Source organism: Salmo trutta, chromosome 1 (assembly GCF_901001165.1).
Source record: "Salmo trutta chromosome 1, fSalTru1.1, whole genome shotgun sequence".
In the NCBI taxonomy this organism is placed as follows: Eukaryota; Metazoa; Chordata; class Actinopteri; order Salmoniformes; family Salmonidae; genus Salmo; species Salmo trutta.
In genome coordinates, this window is record NC_042957.1 from 50,346,515 (window position 1) to 50,363,248 (window position 16,734).

At 41.2% G+C, this 16,734-nt stretch overlaps 1 protein-coding gene across 1 annotated transcript in view; it reads right to left on the bottom strand.

Moving 5' to 3' along the window:
* Nucleotides 1-12,476: 12,476 nt before the first annotated feature.
* LOC115198707 (heparan sulfate glucosamine 3-O-sulfotransferase 4-like) overlaps nt 12,477-16,734 on the bottom strand; it is a 101,232-nt gene continuing 96,974 nt past the window's right edge. The window contains exon 2 of the mRNA XM_029760872.1: nt 12,477-14,718. Within this exon, the coding sequence (XP_029616732.1) occupies nt 14,064-14,718 (655 nt within the window). The 3' untranslated portion in view covers nt 12,477-14,063. The remainder of the gene's footprint in view (nt 14,719-16,734) is intronic.

A 16,734-nucleotide genomic window follows, 5' to 3' on the forward strand; every position in this document is an offset into this window, starting at 1 on the left:
GGCTGGGTTTTAAATGAATGCTACCACCCACCAGCATGGAATTGTTTATCAATCAGAAACAGCTGCAAAGTTCTTCCTCTTCTCAATTGAGATGAGACAAACAGCCTGAGCCATGGAGCAAATTAAAATAGAGGGTTCAAACTTGTGTTTTTGCACCTCCACTTTTTACCAGAAAATTGTCATAATCCATTGAATAATTTGTCAATTTTCACTTATTGTTTTAGCTGGTCTGTAATAAAAATATACATTTTATTAATATATAATTGAGTGATATGATAGCATTTTGCAAACCTGCTTCCCCCGTCACCCCAAGATGAATGGTTTTGACCACTAAAGTTTTGCTTCACTACATGCTCCAATACTTTGATAGTTGTAACGTTAGCTAGATTTTGCGGCATGCTCTATCATGAGCAAAGTCATTGTAGCCTATCATTTCACTTCCCCATGAGCAAGGGCTGACTTGGCTTTACTGTACTGCAGCCGAATCCTGCCAGCAGCCTACATACCAAAGGTTGCACCGTGTCCATTACAACGTAGAAAAATGCATATCAGTTATCTTTCAATAGTCCATATTACCCGAGCTTCATCTTATTCTTTCAAACTATTTCTGTGGCTGATTTGCAACTGCAATTTATGGAAGATGCCCTTAAATTGGCGATAACAATAGATGGCAAAGTCAAAGATAGGCCAGTGACTTCCATCTGAGGCAAAGTTGACCCTAAATCAATGCTTATGACAAATCCAGTTCCAAAACCGGCCAATCTTCTTAATACTGTGTAGTAAATAACAAATAAAAAAAGAGCAACATCAGATAACATTAGATTACTAGCTTGCTAGCTAATGTCCGCATGCTAGTTAAGCTACACTGACAGCTGTCAGTGCCCTATTTGTTGATGTTTATCAACTCCAAGTGGAAGTTGCCACACCTAATTCGTGAATATGTATACGTAGCCTTCGTCATTCGTCTGAGGTGAAACCTAAACATGCATTTCCTCCCTAGGACGGGAAATTGCGTCAAAACAGTGGCAGCAATTTCCTCTGGGAGGCCCTTTAAGTGGGAGAGTAGGCATGCTGTGGCTGTCTTCCTAACTGTTCCAATTGAGTGAAATCCAGCCTGCAATCTTGTGCCAGTCAGTTGATTAGGGAATGCCGTGCAGGTGTGCTGATTAGTAATCCTGTGTTGGGTGAGCAGAGCTGTGGTGCTGTCTTCGGTTGGCCTGGTGCTGAAGGGAGTGCAGCTTTCCACAGTGCTAAACTGAATGCTGCAGTGCTGAAGTGAGCGCACCTGTCTCCTGTGCTGAGGTGGGTGGCTTTGTCCATGGGGCTGAACTGGGTATATCTCTTGGCCCATACTGTTCTATATGTTTACTAATGATCGACCACTAGCACAAAGCCTGTGTGTCTATGTACATTGATGATTCAACATTATACACGTCAGCAACCACAGCCAGTGAAATCCCTGCAACCCTAAACAACGAGTTGCAGTCAGTTTTGGAATAGGTAGCTAGTAATAAACTAGTCCTGAACATATCTAAAACTAAAAGTATTGTATTTGGTACAAATCATTCCCTAAGTTCTAAACCTCAGCTGAATTTGGTAATGAATGACGCGGCTGTTGAGCAAGTTGAGGAGACTAAACCTCTTGGTGTCACTTTGGATTGTAAACTGTCATGGTCAAGGCCTATTGATTTAATTGTTGTAAAGATGGGTGTCATGCCCTGACCTGAGAGAGCCTTTTTTATGTCTCTATTTAGGTTTGGTCAGGGTGTGATTTGGATGGGCATTCTATGTCCTTTTTTCTATGCTTTGTATTTCTTTGTTTTGGCCTGGTATGGCTCTCAATCAGGGACAGCTGTACGTCGTTGTCGCTGATTGGGAGTCATACTTAGGCAGCCTGTTTTCCTTTGGGGTTTGTGGGTAGTTAATTTCTGTTTAGTGTTTTGCACCTGACAGAACTGTTTGGCTGTCGTTTTTTTTGTTTAAAGTGTTCTATCTTTAATAAATTCATGATGAGCACTAACCACGCTGCGTCTTGGTCTACTCTCCTCAACGACGGCCGTTACAATGGGGAGAGGTCTGTCTGAGATGCACAGAAATGTTTACACCACAGTTGACCAAACATGTGCTGCATGCCCCAGTTTTATCTGATCTTTACTATTGCCCGGTGATATGGTCAAGTGCTGCAAAGAAGGACCTAGAAAAACTGCAGCTGGCCCAGAACAGAGCAGCACATATTGCCCTTCAATATACACAGAAGGCTAATGCCAACAGTATGCCAGTCAGTCTCTCTTGGCTCAATTCTTGTTTTTGTGAGAAATGTGTTGAAAATTCTAAATTGTCTGTATGATCAACTTTGCTCTAACATACTTACCCCACTAGACATGCCACTGGGAGTCTCTTCACAGTCCCCAGGTCCAGAACAAATTCAAGAAAATGTACAGTATTATATAGAGCCATCATTGCATGGAATTCCCTTCAATCTCATATAGCGCAAGTGAACAGGAAAAAACTAACACATTTTTTGTGTGTATGTACTGACATGTACACTATTTATACAAAATCATGTGGACACCCCTTCAAATTAGTGGATTCGGCTATTTCAGCCACGCCTGTTGCTGGCGGGTGTATAAAATCGAGCACACAGCCATACAATCACCATAGACAAACATTGACAGTAGAATGGCCTTGCTGAAGATCTCAGTGACTTTCAACGTGGCACCGTTATAGGATGCCACCTTTCCAACAACTCAGTTTGATGGAAATTTGCCCCGGTCAACTGTGAATGCCCCCATGCACAAAGCAAGGTCCATACAGAAATAGTTTGTCAAGATTGGTGTGGAAGAACTTGACTGGCATGGCACAGAGCCCTGACCTCAACCCTATCAAACACCTTTGGGATGATTTGGAATGCCGACTGCGAGCCAGGCCTAATTGCCCAACATCAGTGCCCGACCTCACTAATATTCTTGTGGCTGAATAGAAGCAAGTCCACACAGCAATGTTAGAACTTTTATTGGAAAGCCTTCCTAGAATAGTGGTCTGTTATAGCGGGGACCAACTCCATATTAATGCCCATGATTTTGGAATGAAATGTTTGATGAGCAGGTGTCCACATACCTTTGGTCATGTAGTGTATGTGTAACTGATGGATGCACACACACACACACACACACACACACACACACACACACACACACACACACACACACACACACACACACACACACACACACATGCACTCTACACACACCCACACATTATTATTCTTTAGTTGTATTGTTTATTTTGTGTGTGTGTTTGTGTCTTTTGTTTTTTTATATACACTGCTCAAAAAAATAAAGGGAACACTAAAATAACACATCCTAGATCTGAATGAAAGAAATAATCTTATTAAATACATTTTCTTTACATAGTTGAATGTGCTGACAACAAAATCACACAAAAATAATCAATGGAAATCCAATTTATCAACCCACGGAGGTCTGGATTTGGAGTCACACTCAAAATTAAAGTGGAAAACCACACTACAGGCTGATCCAACTTTGATATAATGTCTTTAAAACAAGTCAAAATGAGGCTCAGTAGTGTGTGTGGCCTCCACGTGCCTGTATGACCTCCCTACAATGCCTGGGAATGATCCTGATGAGGTGGCAGATGGTCTCCTGAGGGATCTCCTCCCAGACCTGGACTAAAGCATTCGCCAACTCCTGGACAGTCTGTGGTGCAACGTGGCGTTGGTGGATGGAGCGAGACATGATGTCCCAGATGTGCTCAATTGGATTCAGGTCTGGGGAACAGGCGGGCCAGTCCATAGCATCAATGCCTTCCTCTTGCAGGAACTGCTGACACACTCCAGCCACATGAGGTCTAGCATTGTCTTGCATTAGGAGGAACCCAGAGCCAACCGCGCCAGCATATGGTCTCCCAAGGGGTCTGAGGATCTCATCTCGGTACCTAATGGCAGTCAGGCTACCTCTGGCGAGCACATGGAGGGCTGTGCTGCCCCCCCAAAAAATGCCACCCCACACCATGACTGACCCACCTCTAAACCGGTCATGCTGGACGATGTTGCAGGCAGCAGAACGTTCTCCACGGCGTCTCCAGACTCTGTCACGTCTGTCACGTGCTCAGTGTGAACCTGCTTTCATCTGTGAAGAGCACAGGGCGCCAGTGGCGAATTTGCCAATCTTGGAGTTCTCTGGCAAATGCCAAACGTCCTGCACGGTGTTGGGCTGTAAGCACAACCCCCACCTGTGGACGTCGGGCCCTCATACCACCCTCATGGAGTCTGTTTCTGACCGTTTGAGCAGACACATGCACATTTGTGGCCTGCTGGAGGTCATTTTGCAGGGCTCTGGCAGTGCTCCTCCTGCTCCTCCTTGCACAAAGGCGGAGGTAGTGGTCCTGCTGCTGGGTTGTTGCCCTCCTACGGCCTCCTCCACGTCTCCTGATGTACTGGCCTGTCTCCTGGTAGCGCCTCCATGCTCTGGACACTACGCTGACAGACACAGCAAACCTTCTTGCCACAGCTCGCATTGATGTGCCATCCTGGATGAGCTGCACTACCTGAGCCACTTGTGTGGGTTGTAGACTCCGTCTCATGCCACCACTAGAGTGAAAGCACCGCCAGCATTCAAAAGTGACCAAAACATCAGCCAGGAAGCATAGGAACTGTGAAGTGGTCTGTGGTCACCACCTGCTGAACCACTCCTTTATTGGGGGTGTCTTGCTTATTGCCTATAATTTCCACCTGTTGTCTATTCCATTTGCACAACAGCATGTGAAATGTATTGTCAATCAGTGATGCTTCCTAAGTGGACAGTTTGATTTCACAGAAGTGTGATTGACTTGGAGTTACATTGTGTTGTTTAAGTGTTCCCTTTATTTTTTTGAGCAGTGTATATAAGTCTGTAATGTTTTTGCTGATGTAATAAATGTATGTAAATTGTAAAGTATTTTTGTCTGTAATGTATTTTTCGTTATGTGTCGACCCCAGGAAGAAAAGCTTGTGGCCCTGTCCATGGTGCTGAAGGGTCCTTCAGCCACACATTTGCCCAAGCCACTCACGGTTTCACTGTGTTACAAGGTTTTCCTGCTATGCCATTCATACAAATGTATGACAGCTTGAATGTAAATCTTCAAAGCTGTTGTGCTAACAAGGAAAATATAATAATGACTGGCAAAATGTAGATCAACAAACATAGATGACAGCCACCAATGTTGAGAGGGAAAGACGCGGTCACTGATTCTGTTGTTCACTGACAACACTTCTTACTTGTTTGTTTGTGCCAGGTGTGTGGGGTTTGTCAAGTATGCATGCATTAGGCGCTCTTGCCTCAGAGAACTGACATTACTTTATTTTTCCATCATTTATGTAGTGTCAGGGTTAGGATGGAACAGAACAACAGTCCAATGTCCAAACATGAGAAAACCTGGTGCAACTTTTGGCATCCTGCCTTCTGTCAGGTTATCTCTCTATTCAATCCGCATCGTGGAAGTTCAGCTTTACAGCGTGATTGAAATTTAAAGGCAATGTTTCCCGCTTTAGTGGAGACTGCATTCACGGTAAACTCTGCATATGTCGTTCTCAATCTGAAATGACCGTTGAAATTTCTATCGCGGAATCTGTAATGCTTCAGCTTTACAGATTGACTAGAGCCTTTATACGTTTAAACTTGGCCTGTGTACCTCAGCTCGTGTCAGTTTAACAGATTGACTAGAGCTCTAATACGTTTAAACTTTGCCTGTGTACCTCAGCTCGTGTCAGTTTAACAGATTGACTAGAGCTCTAATACGTTTAAACTTTGCCTGTGTACCTCAGCTCGTGTCAGCTCTTGTATTGCCTGTAGGCTTTCGAAATGAGGTTCTTGAACATATTGTACCCTTCTCACTCAGTCACTTGCAAAACACGTGGAATACATATGCATTGGAAACGTCCAGAGTGACATGCCTTTTCTGCAAATGCGCTGAAATGCCAACCAGAGATTTCTAACCCTGTGATCGTGGTAAATCCTGTGCATTGAATTGTCTTACAATGTAAGTAACTAGCTAAATCAACACATGTTATATCACTGGTAATGGAGAATCATAACAATGTTGAGCAAATATGTATGTGTTATGATTAACAACTGCATAAAACCTCCCAGAAAGGTTTGATAAATTATTCAAGTAATACCTGGGGCAATTCTAAATAAATGTTAACCATGAGGGTAAGCGTTTCCATTACCATCGTTCATTTCAAGTAACACTTTCAGAAATAGGACAGGAGGCTGTTTAATAATGGAGGCTTTCCAAATAATTTAATGCATGATCTGCACTAAGAGGGGGAGCTTGGATGACGATCTACATAAAGCAGACCATAGTTGCATTCTGGCAGATAACTTCTCCCAATACACAAAATCCATTCTACTGTGTATACTTGACTGTGTGCTATATGTTTACATTACAAACCACACACCAGCAACCCCGAACCCAATAAGAATTCAAATTAAAAGGCTATACAAAACAATATGCATACCTGATAAACGGAAATTGTCCAACCTTTGTCAAACGTTAATTCCTCAGACGTTTTTGTGAATGGTGTTAGCTGATTACATGTAAATGAAACTGTTGGGAGATTAGACAAATCTAATGAAAGCTGGTCTTTACATGTGACTTGAAGGAAGCTGGTACTGTACAGTTACCACCAAGGGAGACAGGTTGACTTGGCCTAGTGGGAACAGATAGGACTAATTCATCTCCTACTTAGGGTTTATTGTTCATGCAAAATTACCGTACCTCACAGAATATGAAGATTATGTAGACAATTCTCCAGAGATGTCTTTTCTTTTCATTGCATGCAAGAGAAAAATAGAGAGGAAATTGCAAGGCTTTTGATAGTAATCATAACGCAAATGTATACATTATAGATTGGTGAAAAAATACATGAATAAATGTATCACTTAGGTTACAGTCAGAGGTGTATAGTCAAACAACATATAAAAATAATATTTTATGTTTCATAAAAAATAGATGATTCAAGGAACAACGTGAAGTTGGTCTCTCATTAGCGACATTTTCCCATGGCACAAATGGATCATAAACTCATTGAAATAATGCTGTCGGAATAGTGAATCAGTTTTAGGACATGCATATGAAAAACAAAAGGAGAGCCGCACACTCTAGGAGCTCAGATGCAATAATTAAGTCATTCACATAACACATCTGATAAAAGATGAACAACCTTGTACAACTCACCCAACTGTGGCCTTCCGTGTCATTGCAATGACGCCGGAGTGAGTGTCTTGTAGCGAGCAAGATGTCTTTCTTTAAAAATCAACAAACATTGATAATTGTTACCCTCTTGAAAAACATACCTTCTAATTTGGCTGAGAATCTTTTACTTTGGAGACAAATGAGAGGGGAGACCAAACCCTCATAGGAGAATAGGAGTTATTGACGGATGGGCAATAAGCCTAATTAAGAAAAGAAAGAAATGCTGCATCGTATGTGATATCTAGTGAGTGTATAATTGGTGAAAAGTTATTTTGAGAACTTAAGTGGTTTATAGTCCAGTTGCAGAGTTTTAACACCCCAGGCATCCTCAAACCCTTACATTGACCAATCGCTAGCATGTCTAAACCTAACATTACCCTATCCCCTTACATGAAGCAGTTATCAGATGCATCAGGCCAGGCATTTAGATCACCTACTGTACCATGAGTTTTAGATTTTTCAGAGCATAATAATTGCCCCCGAAGGCATGCATCACTGAACAAAGCAACGTGAGAGACCACTGTTGCCACTTTCAGGGCAAACTTACATGATTGTGTACAAAGGAAAACAGAACATGAACAGGGAGAGAGTAGCGAGTCTATCAGTATGGCAACTGTAATCAACAGACAGTAAATGCAGTGAACTGTAATATTTCTATTTTAAAGTGCAACTGAAGTGTCACGATCACTGTCCTCAAACTCCCTGCCATAAATAAGCCAAGGCGCAGCGTGCCGGTAATTCCACATCCTTTATTTAGAAGTGAAACCGAACAAAACAATAAACAGGATAAACAGAAAGAAACATGACGTTCTGGGGCTGCTCAAAGGCAGCTGCACAAAAACAAGATCCCACAACTCAAGGAGGGAAGAAGGGCTGCCTAAGTATGGTTCCCAATCAGAGGCAACAATAGACAGCTGCCTCTGATCTGAAACCATACCTGGCCAAAACATAGAAATAAAATACATAGAATGCCCACCCATCTATCACACCCTGACCTAACTAAACAGAGAAAAACGTCTCTCTCAGGTCAGGGCGTGACATGAAGCTCAACTTATCGGATAGAAAACGGCCTATGTGGCATCGATATTAGTCAGAAACATTTATTGACTACAAAGTGTAAAGGAAAATATTGTTCATAAAGTTAGTCTCATCCAAAACAGTTTTGTAAATGAGTTCTTTCTGACTTACTTGAGGGTTGGGTTTTGATTCCAACAATGCTCACTTGCCCATTAAAGGCACCCGCATACTGGATTCGGTTTGCTCCCAGGAGAACTAAGCTAGGTGAAGCGAACGTCTGTGCCTCGCATACTCCTTTAAAAGACCTTTGCTTGAAAAAGGAGAAAAAAAGCAGCAATATTACTGTTGAGATGCCGTAGCAACAACATAGCCAAACAACTTCCTCAAAATAGTCCGAATTAATAAATCAAGAAATCTGTAATTCATTTGGACTTTTTTGTAGAGGTCTTAGTCGTGCAATTTTACATCTGACTAAAATGTTTGGTGCAGTATTTCTCAGGTGAATTTTTTTGTATGAAAACTGGTCATCCCTCATTGAATGACAACAAACACGTCATTGAAGAATCCCATCCATAGTTCCCACTCCTACTAGGAGTACTACTGTTGACCAATCATTAACGAAGGGGCGTAGACTTCGGCTACCGAACTTCGAGTTGCCTCAAGAAAAAAATTGTGTGCTCGAACAGACGAGAAAAAACCTGCCACACACCAAAGCAAACTAAAATGTTTTGAGGAAGTAATACTGTCTTTGTTCTATGGTGTCTCATTGGGGACAAACATCAGTAACAGACACATCGAACCACATCCCCAAGACTGAAATCCCTTTTTTTCTTAATGAGCAACAGAGAAACACATGCAGAATCAGTGTGTTCAGTCACTCTTTAAGATGTTTATGTGGCCTCCAAGAATCTAATTCACAATACCTACTGACTTCACCTCTGACAAACATAATTAATGATTGCTGGCAAAAGGTTAATATCCACTCAGCAGAAAATGAATCAACAGTGTATTAATGAGCCCATTACCAACAATGATGGATCAAGAAATTAGTCTCCTTTAGGACGAGGAGCATATTGGATGCAGAGAGATATTGATTGGAAGAATAATGCTTCTTATATAGACAACACTTTGTCCTGCTGGCATCAGAAGTGTGATCCCAGACAATACAGGCCTTCATGCACTGTAAATAGTGTTGTAATTGATACTCGGAGACGAGGATGAAAAACAAGCTCACCCCTTCCCCTCCTCTACAACAACAGTTTACCTATTTAGATCCCCCCCCACTCCTACAGTGATAGCTAGATCATAAACGTTCCATGGCTCTAGACAAGATCAGTTTAGGTCATGTAAATGATATGCTGGATCCTGTTGAGATGCATTCTATTGTACTTTACAGGAATTGTTTGTTTCCATTTGAGATTACACTACTGTACTGTGTTAAAAAGGACCCTTTCTCCAAACATATTTGATGCAAATTCATGTTTTTAAAAGGCCCAATCTTGAATAACAAAACAAAATGATGTAACAATTTCACTAGAGAGAAAGGGCTAGATTCAATCCGGCGTGTGGACGATGCGCGCTATAGCACGATTGAAATTTAAAGGCAATGTTCCCACGTTGCCAGAGGGTGTTTCTCAATATGCATACTACCGCGCTCCACACTCTCATGCTCCGAGTGCATGCTCTGACGACGTTCTCTTGAATACGTTCTTGTGAGGACGAGAGTGTGGAGAACGCATAAAACATTACATTTGAGAAGCACTCACACTCCCCCTACTGTATTACCTCAGGCTGCACCTCCCCATTCACTGAACCTTCTTCCAGCCAGGACAATGGACAACAATAGGCTAAACAACATATACACAAAGCAACTGTTTTACTTCATAACTGTCAGTTAGCTATATGTGAATCGTAATAATGTAGCTAACCAGATAGTTTAAAAGGCAAAATGACCTAAAACTAATATTATGCAAAATGGATGTAAATTCTTTGTGGGTAGCTAGCTAACAATTCTGCGTGGCTAGCTATTGGAACAGTGGTAGCTAGCCAGTTAGCCCTATTGACTTATTATGGGCTTGCGATCTACGGTACGTAGGCAGGTAAACATGCAAAACTGAACACAGCATGTATTTATTAACGTATCAAGATAAAATATTGTAGTCAGGCAACATATGAGATGTGAATAGGCAACATTTCATTTCAAAGTTGGAGTGTATTTTCTCTCGCTTCAACTCAAATAATGGCCGCCATTGATTTCAATAACATTTTGGTCATTTTTGAAGTGGTTGCGTCATATTTCTTTGCATACTTTCCGTTGAAGCTTGCATCGATGCATGATTCAAAATATATACAAACAGAGTACGTCTTCGAGAAGCGCTCTGCATGCTCACATACTTTGGATTTGGACACATACTCCGACCCTCCCGTGCTCCAATTTGCATGCTCAGAGCACGGTAGTGTCCATTTTGAGAAATACCCAGAGACTGCATTCATGGTAAAAGCTGCATACAGTATGTTGTCAGAAATTACCTTTACATTTCAATTGCACTATAACTCGGATCTTCCACGCTCCGGATTGTATCCAGCCCTTAGTTTATTGTTTTTCCAAGGGTAGATTTGCATCATTGTTGTTTACGTTCATGCCTTAATGTTCTTCTCCGTCATTCTGTGAGCTAGGCTATATGTATAAAGAGCTTTTTTTCATTGGACAGTAGGCTACTGAAGTACTGCGGATGCCACTTGCGAGGAAATTATACATGGTCTCTATTATCTCCTTACAGGTATTGAGTGACAGACATTCATTTGTACATTCGGGGAGCATGATGACAGCGAAACAATAGTGATTGTGATGAGTGGGCGAGGCTCCTCCCGTTGTCTAAGTAGAGCTCTTCTCTCCTCTGTCTCCTCACACCACCGCCATGCTGAGCCAAAAACACCCAACGACCCCCATAGGGAGAAACATGTGGAGGACAGCTTTGCATGCCTTTCATACAATGGAACTCTCGCAAGGCGTATCAAAGCACTGCACTACTCCACCTACTGTGGACTGTACTTTGGTGCACAAAGAGAAGATACTTACATGCTTTGTAAACATTTTTATCTGTTATCATGACATGTTAGGTATCTTTGTCCTTCCATGTGGCATTTGAGGCATACAGATGTTGGATTTAACTTTGATCACCCTGTTGCATGATAACTTTCTTGAAAATCAGGACATTTAAAACTGGCTCAAATTAAGATCTTACATCTGTATGTACTTCTACATATACCAAAGTTGTTGTTGCCACTTTGTCAAATCCAGTGGTACATCTTTTTATAAAATGTTGTTTTACTGAGAAACCAAGGAGGTATTTCCTAAAAGTATGACTGATATTATGTTTTTCCTCTCAACCCTCTTGTTTAATCTCTTAGTTGTGCAGCCCTAGTTTCTCAAGCACACTGACTCAGCAGAATTTTGTTCCCTTAATAGCATGGACCCTAATTAAAAGGAAAGAACTTCTCCAAGCAATATCTGAAAGTTTGCTACATATTTAGAATCGAAAATGTTTAAATGAGTTGCCAGAAAAAGAATTGCTTTTGTGTGCAATATAGTGATTAGCTAGCTAGAATATTTTGTTTGTTTTAATTTGGCAAATGGAAAGTATTATTTTTGCAAGAAATCCCATTTCTCCACCTCTAAGCATATGCATTCAATGCAGTTTCTTCATCAGAGTAAAACAAACACACTATTAAAACAGGCAGCAAAATCCCATTCAAATTTGATGATTTGATGCAACATACCATTTTCTCCAAAGTAGTCAAACTATAAAAAATCGTATTTATGACCCCGCATCTCTGTTCTAAACTGAACAGAGAGAGTAGTGCTAGAGTGCAGAGAGAATCATGTGAGGAATGAGAGTGTGCTCCGGGGACGGAGAGAGACAGAGGTTCACAGGAAGACACCAGGGGATATCTGCACAGAGAAGCCTCAGTGGAAGGTGTGACTGGGAAACTGAGGCTCTGAGGTAAGTGTTCATGCTCAGTGATAGAACGGGTAGTATAGTTCTTACCTTGATTGAATCAATTGCTCTGTGTAACTAGCTGCTGCACCCAGTCTCCCCTGGGTGACAGGGAGGCCGGCAGAGAGTGAACCAATCCAGCCTGTCATGGCCGACCAGAAAACAGGGAAGATTAACAGTGTAATACATCATAGATGTGGGCAACCATTGATGTGTAGAAGACGGTATTTATTGACTCATTGACTGTATTGATTGTCTCAATTGATGAGAAGTCCAGAGACAGTAGTAAGACAGCAGACAGAAGCACAGCAAGCTATGCAAAAAGGATGATGGTTCTTATTTCATGGAGTGAAACATAAAGTAACATTTATAGAAAAGCAGAAAAGGACTGTAAAACTCTGTTATTATAATCCGTGCCATGTATACAAACCTGGATGAAGATGAGGAGCTAAGTGGGTTGCAATGCGATGATGTACATAATGTTTCCTCAACAGGCAGACATATTCCAGTCAGATACATGATACAGTCAAAACAATATGGGAGATTTACTGGGTAAACCTGTGCATAATAACATTTTGTCTGAAGCAAATCCTCAATTTGACATTGACAATGATGTTCCAGGCTTACTTAATTAACCCATTTATCTCTTAATGACAGAAGACTGCGTGGCACCAGATGTTTGTTAACACCCTTCTGTTGGGTCCTCCTCTGTTGTTCTTCACCTCATCGACTTAACAATAATCGACTTAACAGGAGAACCCCATTGGCTCGCAAATCTCGCTGCAAATTTTGTTTTCATAGTGGTTCTGTCACATTTATCATATAATAGCTCTATATAAAATAGTTTTTCGAATAGTTTCCCACCATTTACAATATACTTTGTGCACACCTCAAAATAATGTTACTTCAGATTAGTGGGCATAGGATACTTTGCATGGGTGTGACATTTACAGTAATCCCTTGATGTGTGTGAGAAATACATTCTAGTTGATACACCATATGCCAATTCCAGCCTCAAAAATGATGATATACAAAAACAATTTGATATATATGTACTGTACATTTGTTTAAAACATGTTACCTACGAGTGCAGGTCAACAAAAATATTGACTCTGTGGAAATTAAAGCTATGCTTTGGTAAACTTGGATTGACAAAAATGGATTGTCTCCATTTATAATACATACACAGACAACCTCAAATACGACATGAGGGTCAGGTCAAAGGATAATTGTACTGTAAGATTCATTTATTTTCTTTTATCTCTACAGAGTGTGGAAATAAATCATCCAGGATACTTCATGGCCTCAGTCATCTGAGTAGTATGACTGTTTTGTACTGTACGCTGGTGGGTGTGGGTGAAAGGGCAACAAACTGCATGAAAAGTAAAGGGAGAAGAAGCAGGCAGAATACACCCTTAGGGCTCAGGAGGTAAGGACACTTAACTTATCGCATGCATGCATCGTCATTGTCGACATGATTCATGTATCAGCTCTATGTTTTTAAAACAAAAGGAATAAAATCATCTCCTCTTCACAAATATAAATATCATTTTATGTATAGTATGTACAATAATGTTTTGCCACCATCAACAACTTTAGTTTTGAGGGAGAGAATAGAAGCATATCGGTAAACTCTTTTATCCTATGGATACAGACACTGTTTCAAAGACAGCCATGATTGATTGACGTACTCAAGCACTCTCTCAGAGGATGAAGTGGTAGGGACAGACAGTAGATCTGTTATTTAGAAAGGCTGGTGGTGTAGCTGTGGCTGTGACGTGGGGCAACAGTATGTTAGTTCTGAGAGACCCGAGAGTCACTGCCCTCCTCCAGCTCCCACTCAAAGTTCTGGCCAGTCATTTGGTAGAACATCATGTTAAAAGGTTTGAAGAACTTGTGCAGTCGGCGGATAACGTCCGGGTCAATTTTAGGGTGAGTTCTCCCCTTAGATTTGCCGAGACATCTCGGGGTGCTGCTGTCCTCTGGCTTCTTGAGACAAGGAAATCCCTTCGTTTTGTTGAAGTAAAAGTGTTTATCTGTGACGATCCGCTTGAGTCCCAGAAAGTCCTGTACCTTGCCCATCTCGCCAGCGGGATCAACGATAAGCCTCTCTCCACTGACAAAGTGCATCTGGGCGAGAGGGAAGTACTGCATCCACGTCTCCAAGTGGAGCGCATAGATCCCTATACGTAGAGCACTCCACGACGCATCTATTAGGCCCAGCGTCCGGTTCTTAAAGGCCAAAACCTCAAAGGTTGGGATCTCAGGTTTTTTGGACAGAGTCTGTGTGTAGTCTGAAATAGCCCTGGTGACAGGGTTGCGGACCACAATGATTAACTTGATGTCCCTGGCCATCGTGTGGATGCGTTTGGGGGCATGGTTAGTCACAAAGTAGCTAGGTGTCTTCTCCATGGTGATTTGTCCCTCCAGCGTCGAAGGCATCAGGTCTCTGTGAACACAAAGCAGCAGTTACCTCAGCTCTGTTAATACTGAACTCTCTGCACCTAACGCAACACAAATGAGGTACTCAAGGACAGGGTAAAATAACATTTGGTATTTATGGAGCAATAAATTATTTGAAATTACAAGTGAAAATAACTGTTATTATCACTGGATATTATGTAGCGAGGAGAAACATACAGCTTGTTTCATTTGTGGAGTAATATGTGCAAGATAAAAGAAACAGAAGATGTAACGGCAAGTGAGCAAGTATGCTCATTGCCTAATTGGCTCCATCTGTGTTACTCCAGGAGCTGTTTTGGAACTTTAATAATGAGTTCACTGCATATCATTAATACTGCTGGTGCCTGGGGTATTGTTTTGTCATACATTTATTCTGTGTGCTCCACACTGTGTGCCTGCCTTGAGTTTCATTCCTTAGCATTCACTTCCACTTCTGCGTTGTGTGCAACACACTTATTCCTTTTCTTTCTTAAGGTTAGAGGCTGTTCATTGAAGGGAATAGTGATTAATTATACGATTCTTTGTGATCATTTGTAGTAGAACAGAAATGCCCCTGCCTTGAGAGATTTATCTCAGGGATAACGGGAAACCATTTGCCAGTGCCGCAAATTTTATGTTCAACTTTGTCTCTGGGACTAAGTTGGGGGATCAATCAATGTGGAAGCAAATGCAATTCATACATACGAAAGAGAGATTAGTTCCTACAATTTCTCTTTTTTCCTCTATGGATAATAAAGCATTATGTTTACCTCAAGCAAATCGATATTAAATGCTTACATTGTTTTCATTGCAATCCTTGTTCTATTTGTTTAGACATGAATCATTACGGTCTAAATTGGCCACATTAAAAGCCGTGAATGGTATAGCCTTTATATACTTACACCAAATAGAAACATGAAATACAATACAAGTTTATGAACACTGTAATAAATGCTACTGATTTGATCATGTTTTACCATCTCCTTGCTGCATAAAAGTAATTATATTCTTAGTCATACTATATTTTCTTTGAATTTGTGAAATCTACATCTCATAATTATTCCATTCCTTCAAAACAAATGATTCCACTTTCACAGATATAGAGAGTACATTGTTTTCTCAATTTAGATTGTCATCAGCATAGACTTAGTACAAGATAGTACAATATAGCCACATCAATCATTTGCATCCTGGACACATTCTATATGAACTGTTCTCTTTGCAAAGAATCCAATTTACTGGGAGAAACAAATCAAGTGTTATGTACATACATACATATTGACCCCCCTCACACCACATGCACACACACATGGACACTGGCCCTCAAGTCTCACAAGTGGCCTGGTAATGTCATTTCTGTAACAGTATTGCACTCCTGATGGGTAATTTCCCCCTGGATTCTGTTTGGCTCAAGATACTATAGAGGCTGTGGCTATTTCTTAGGCTGTAATTGGATTTAAAACATACCTACAGATTGCATAGTGACTGGATGGAGTATTAGTTTTCATTACATTCCATCAATGTTCCACACTTCCTCAGTGGGGTAATGAATGGCTAAAGATTTTTTTCACCCTTCAAGGTCTTCAGCAGATGGCTATTTAAAGTAAAGTCTAAAGCAGGTTAGATGGTAGCGAGGGTGTGCCATCACTGTGTATGAGAACTAAAGCACAGAGAGAGGAAACTCAATAAAACACACCACAATGAATTGCCTTGAAACAACCTATGTACTGCACATCCTATACAGAACCATAAGGACAAAATAGCATGTCTCAACAGTAATGTGTCATGCCTCTTTGACGCAAACATCCCATTGACAGGACAGATAAATGATTCTCAAGGTGACCTCTTCTATATACGTCAGCCACATAATAAGCTATTGTCCTCATCAGGCTTCATTCCAAAAAATATGGAGGTTGAACAAGCGCGCGATACCTTCATCTCTGATTGAGGTCGAACTCATTTTGACTGAGAATGAATCAGTCATGGATCGTGTACATCGAAAATGTCAGTGGAACAGGGAGGC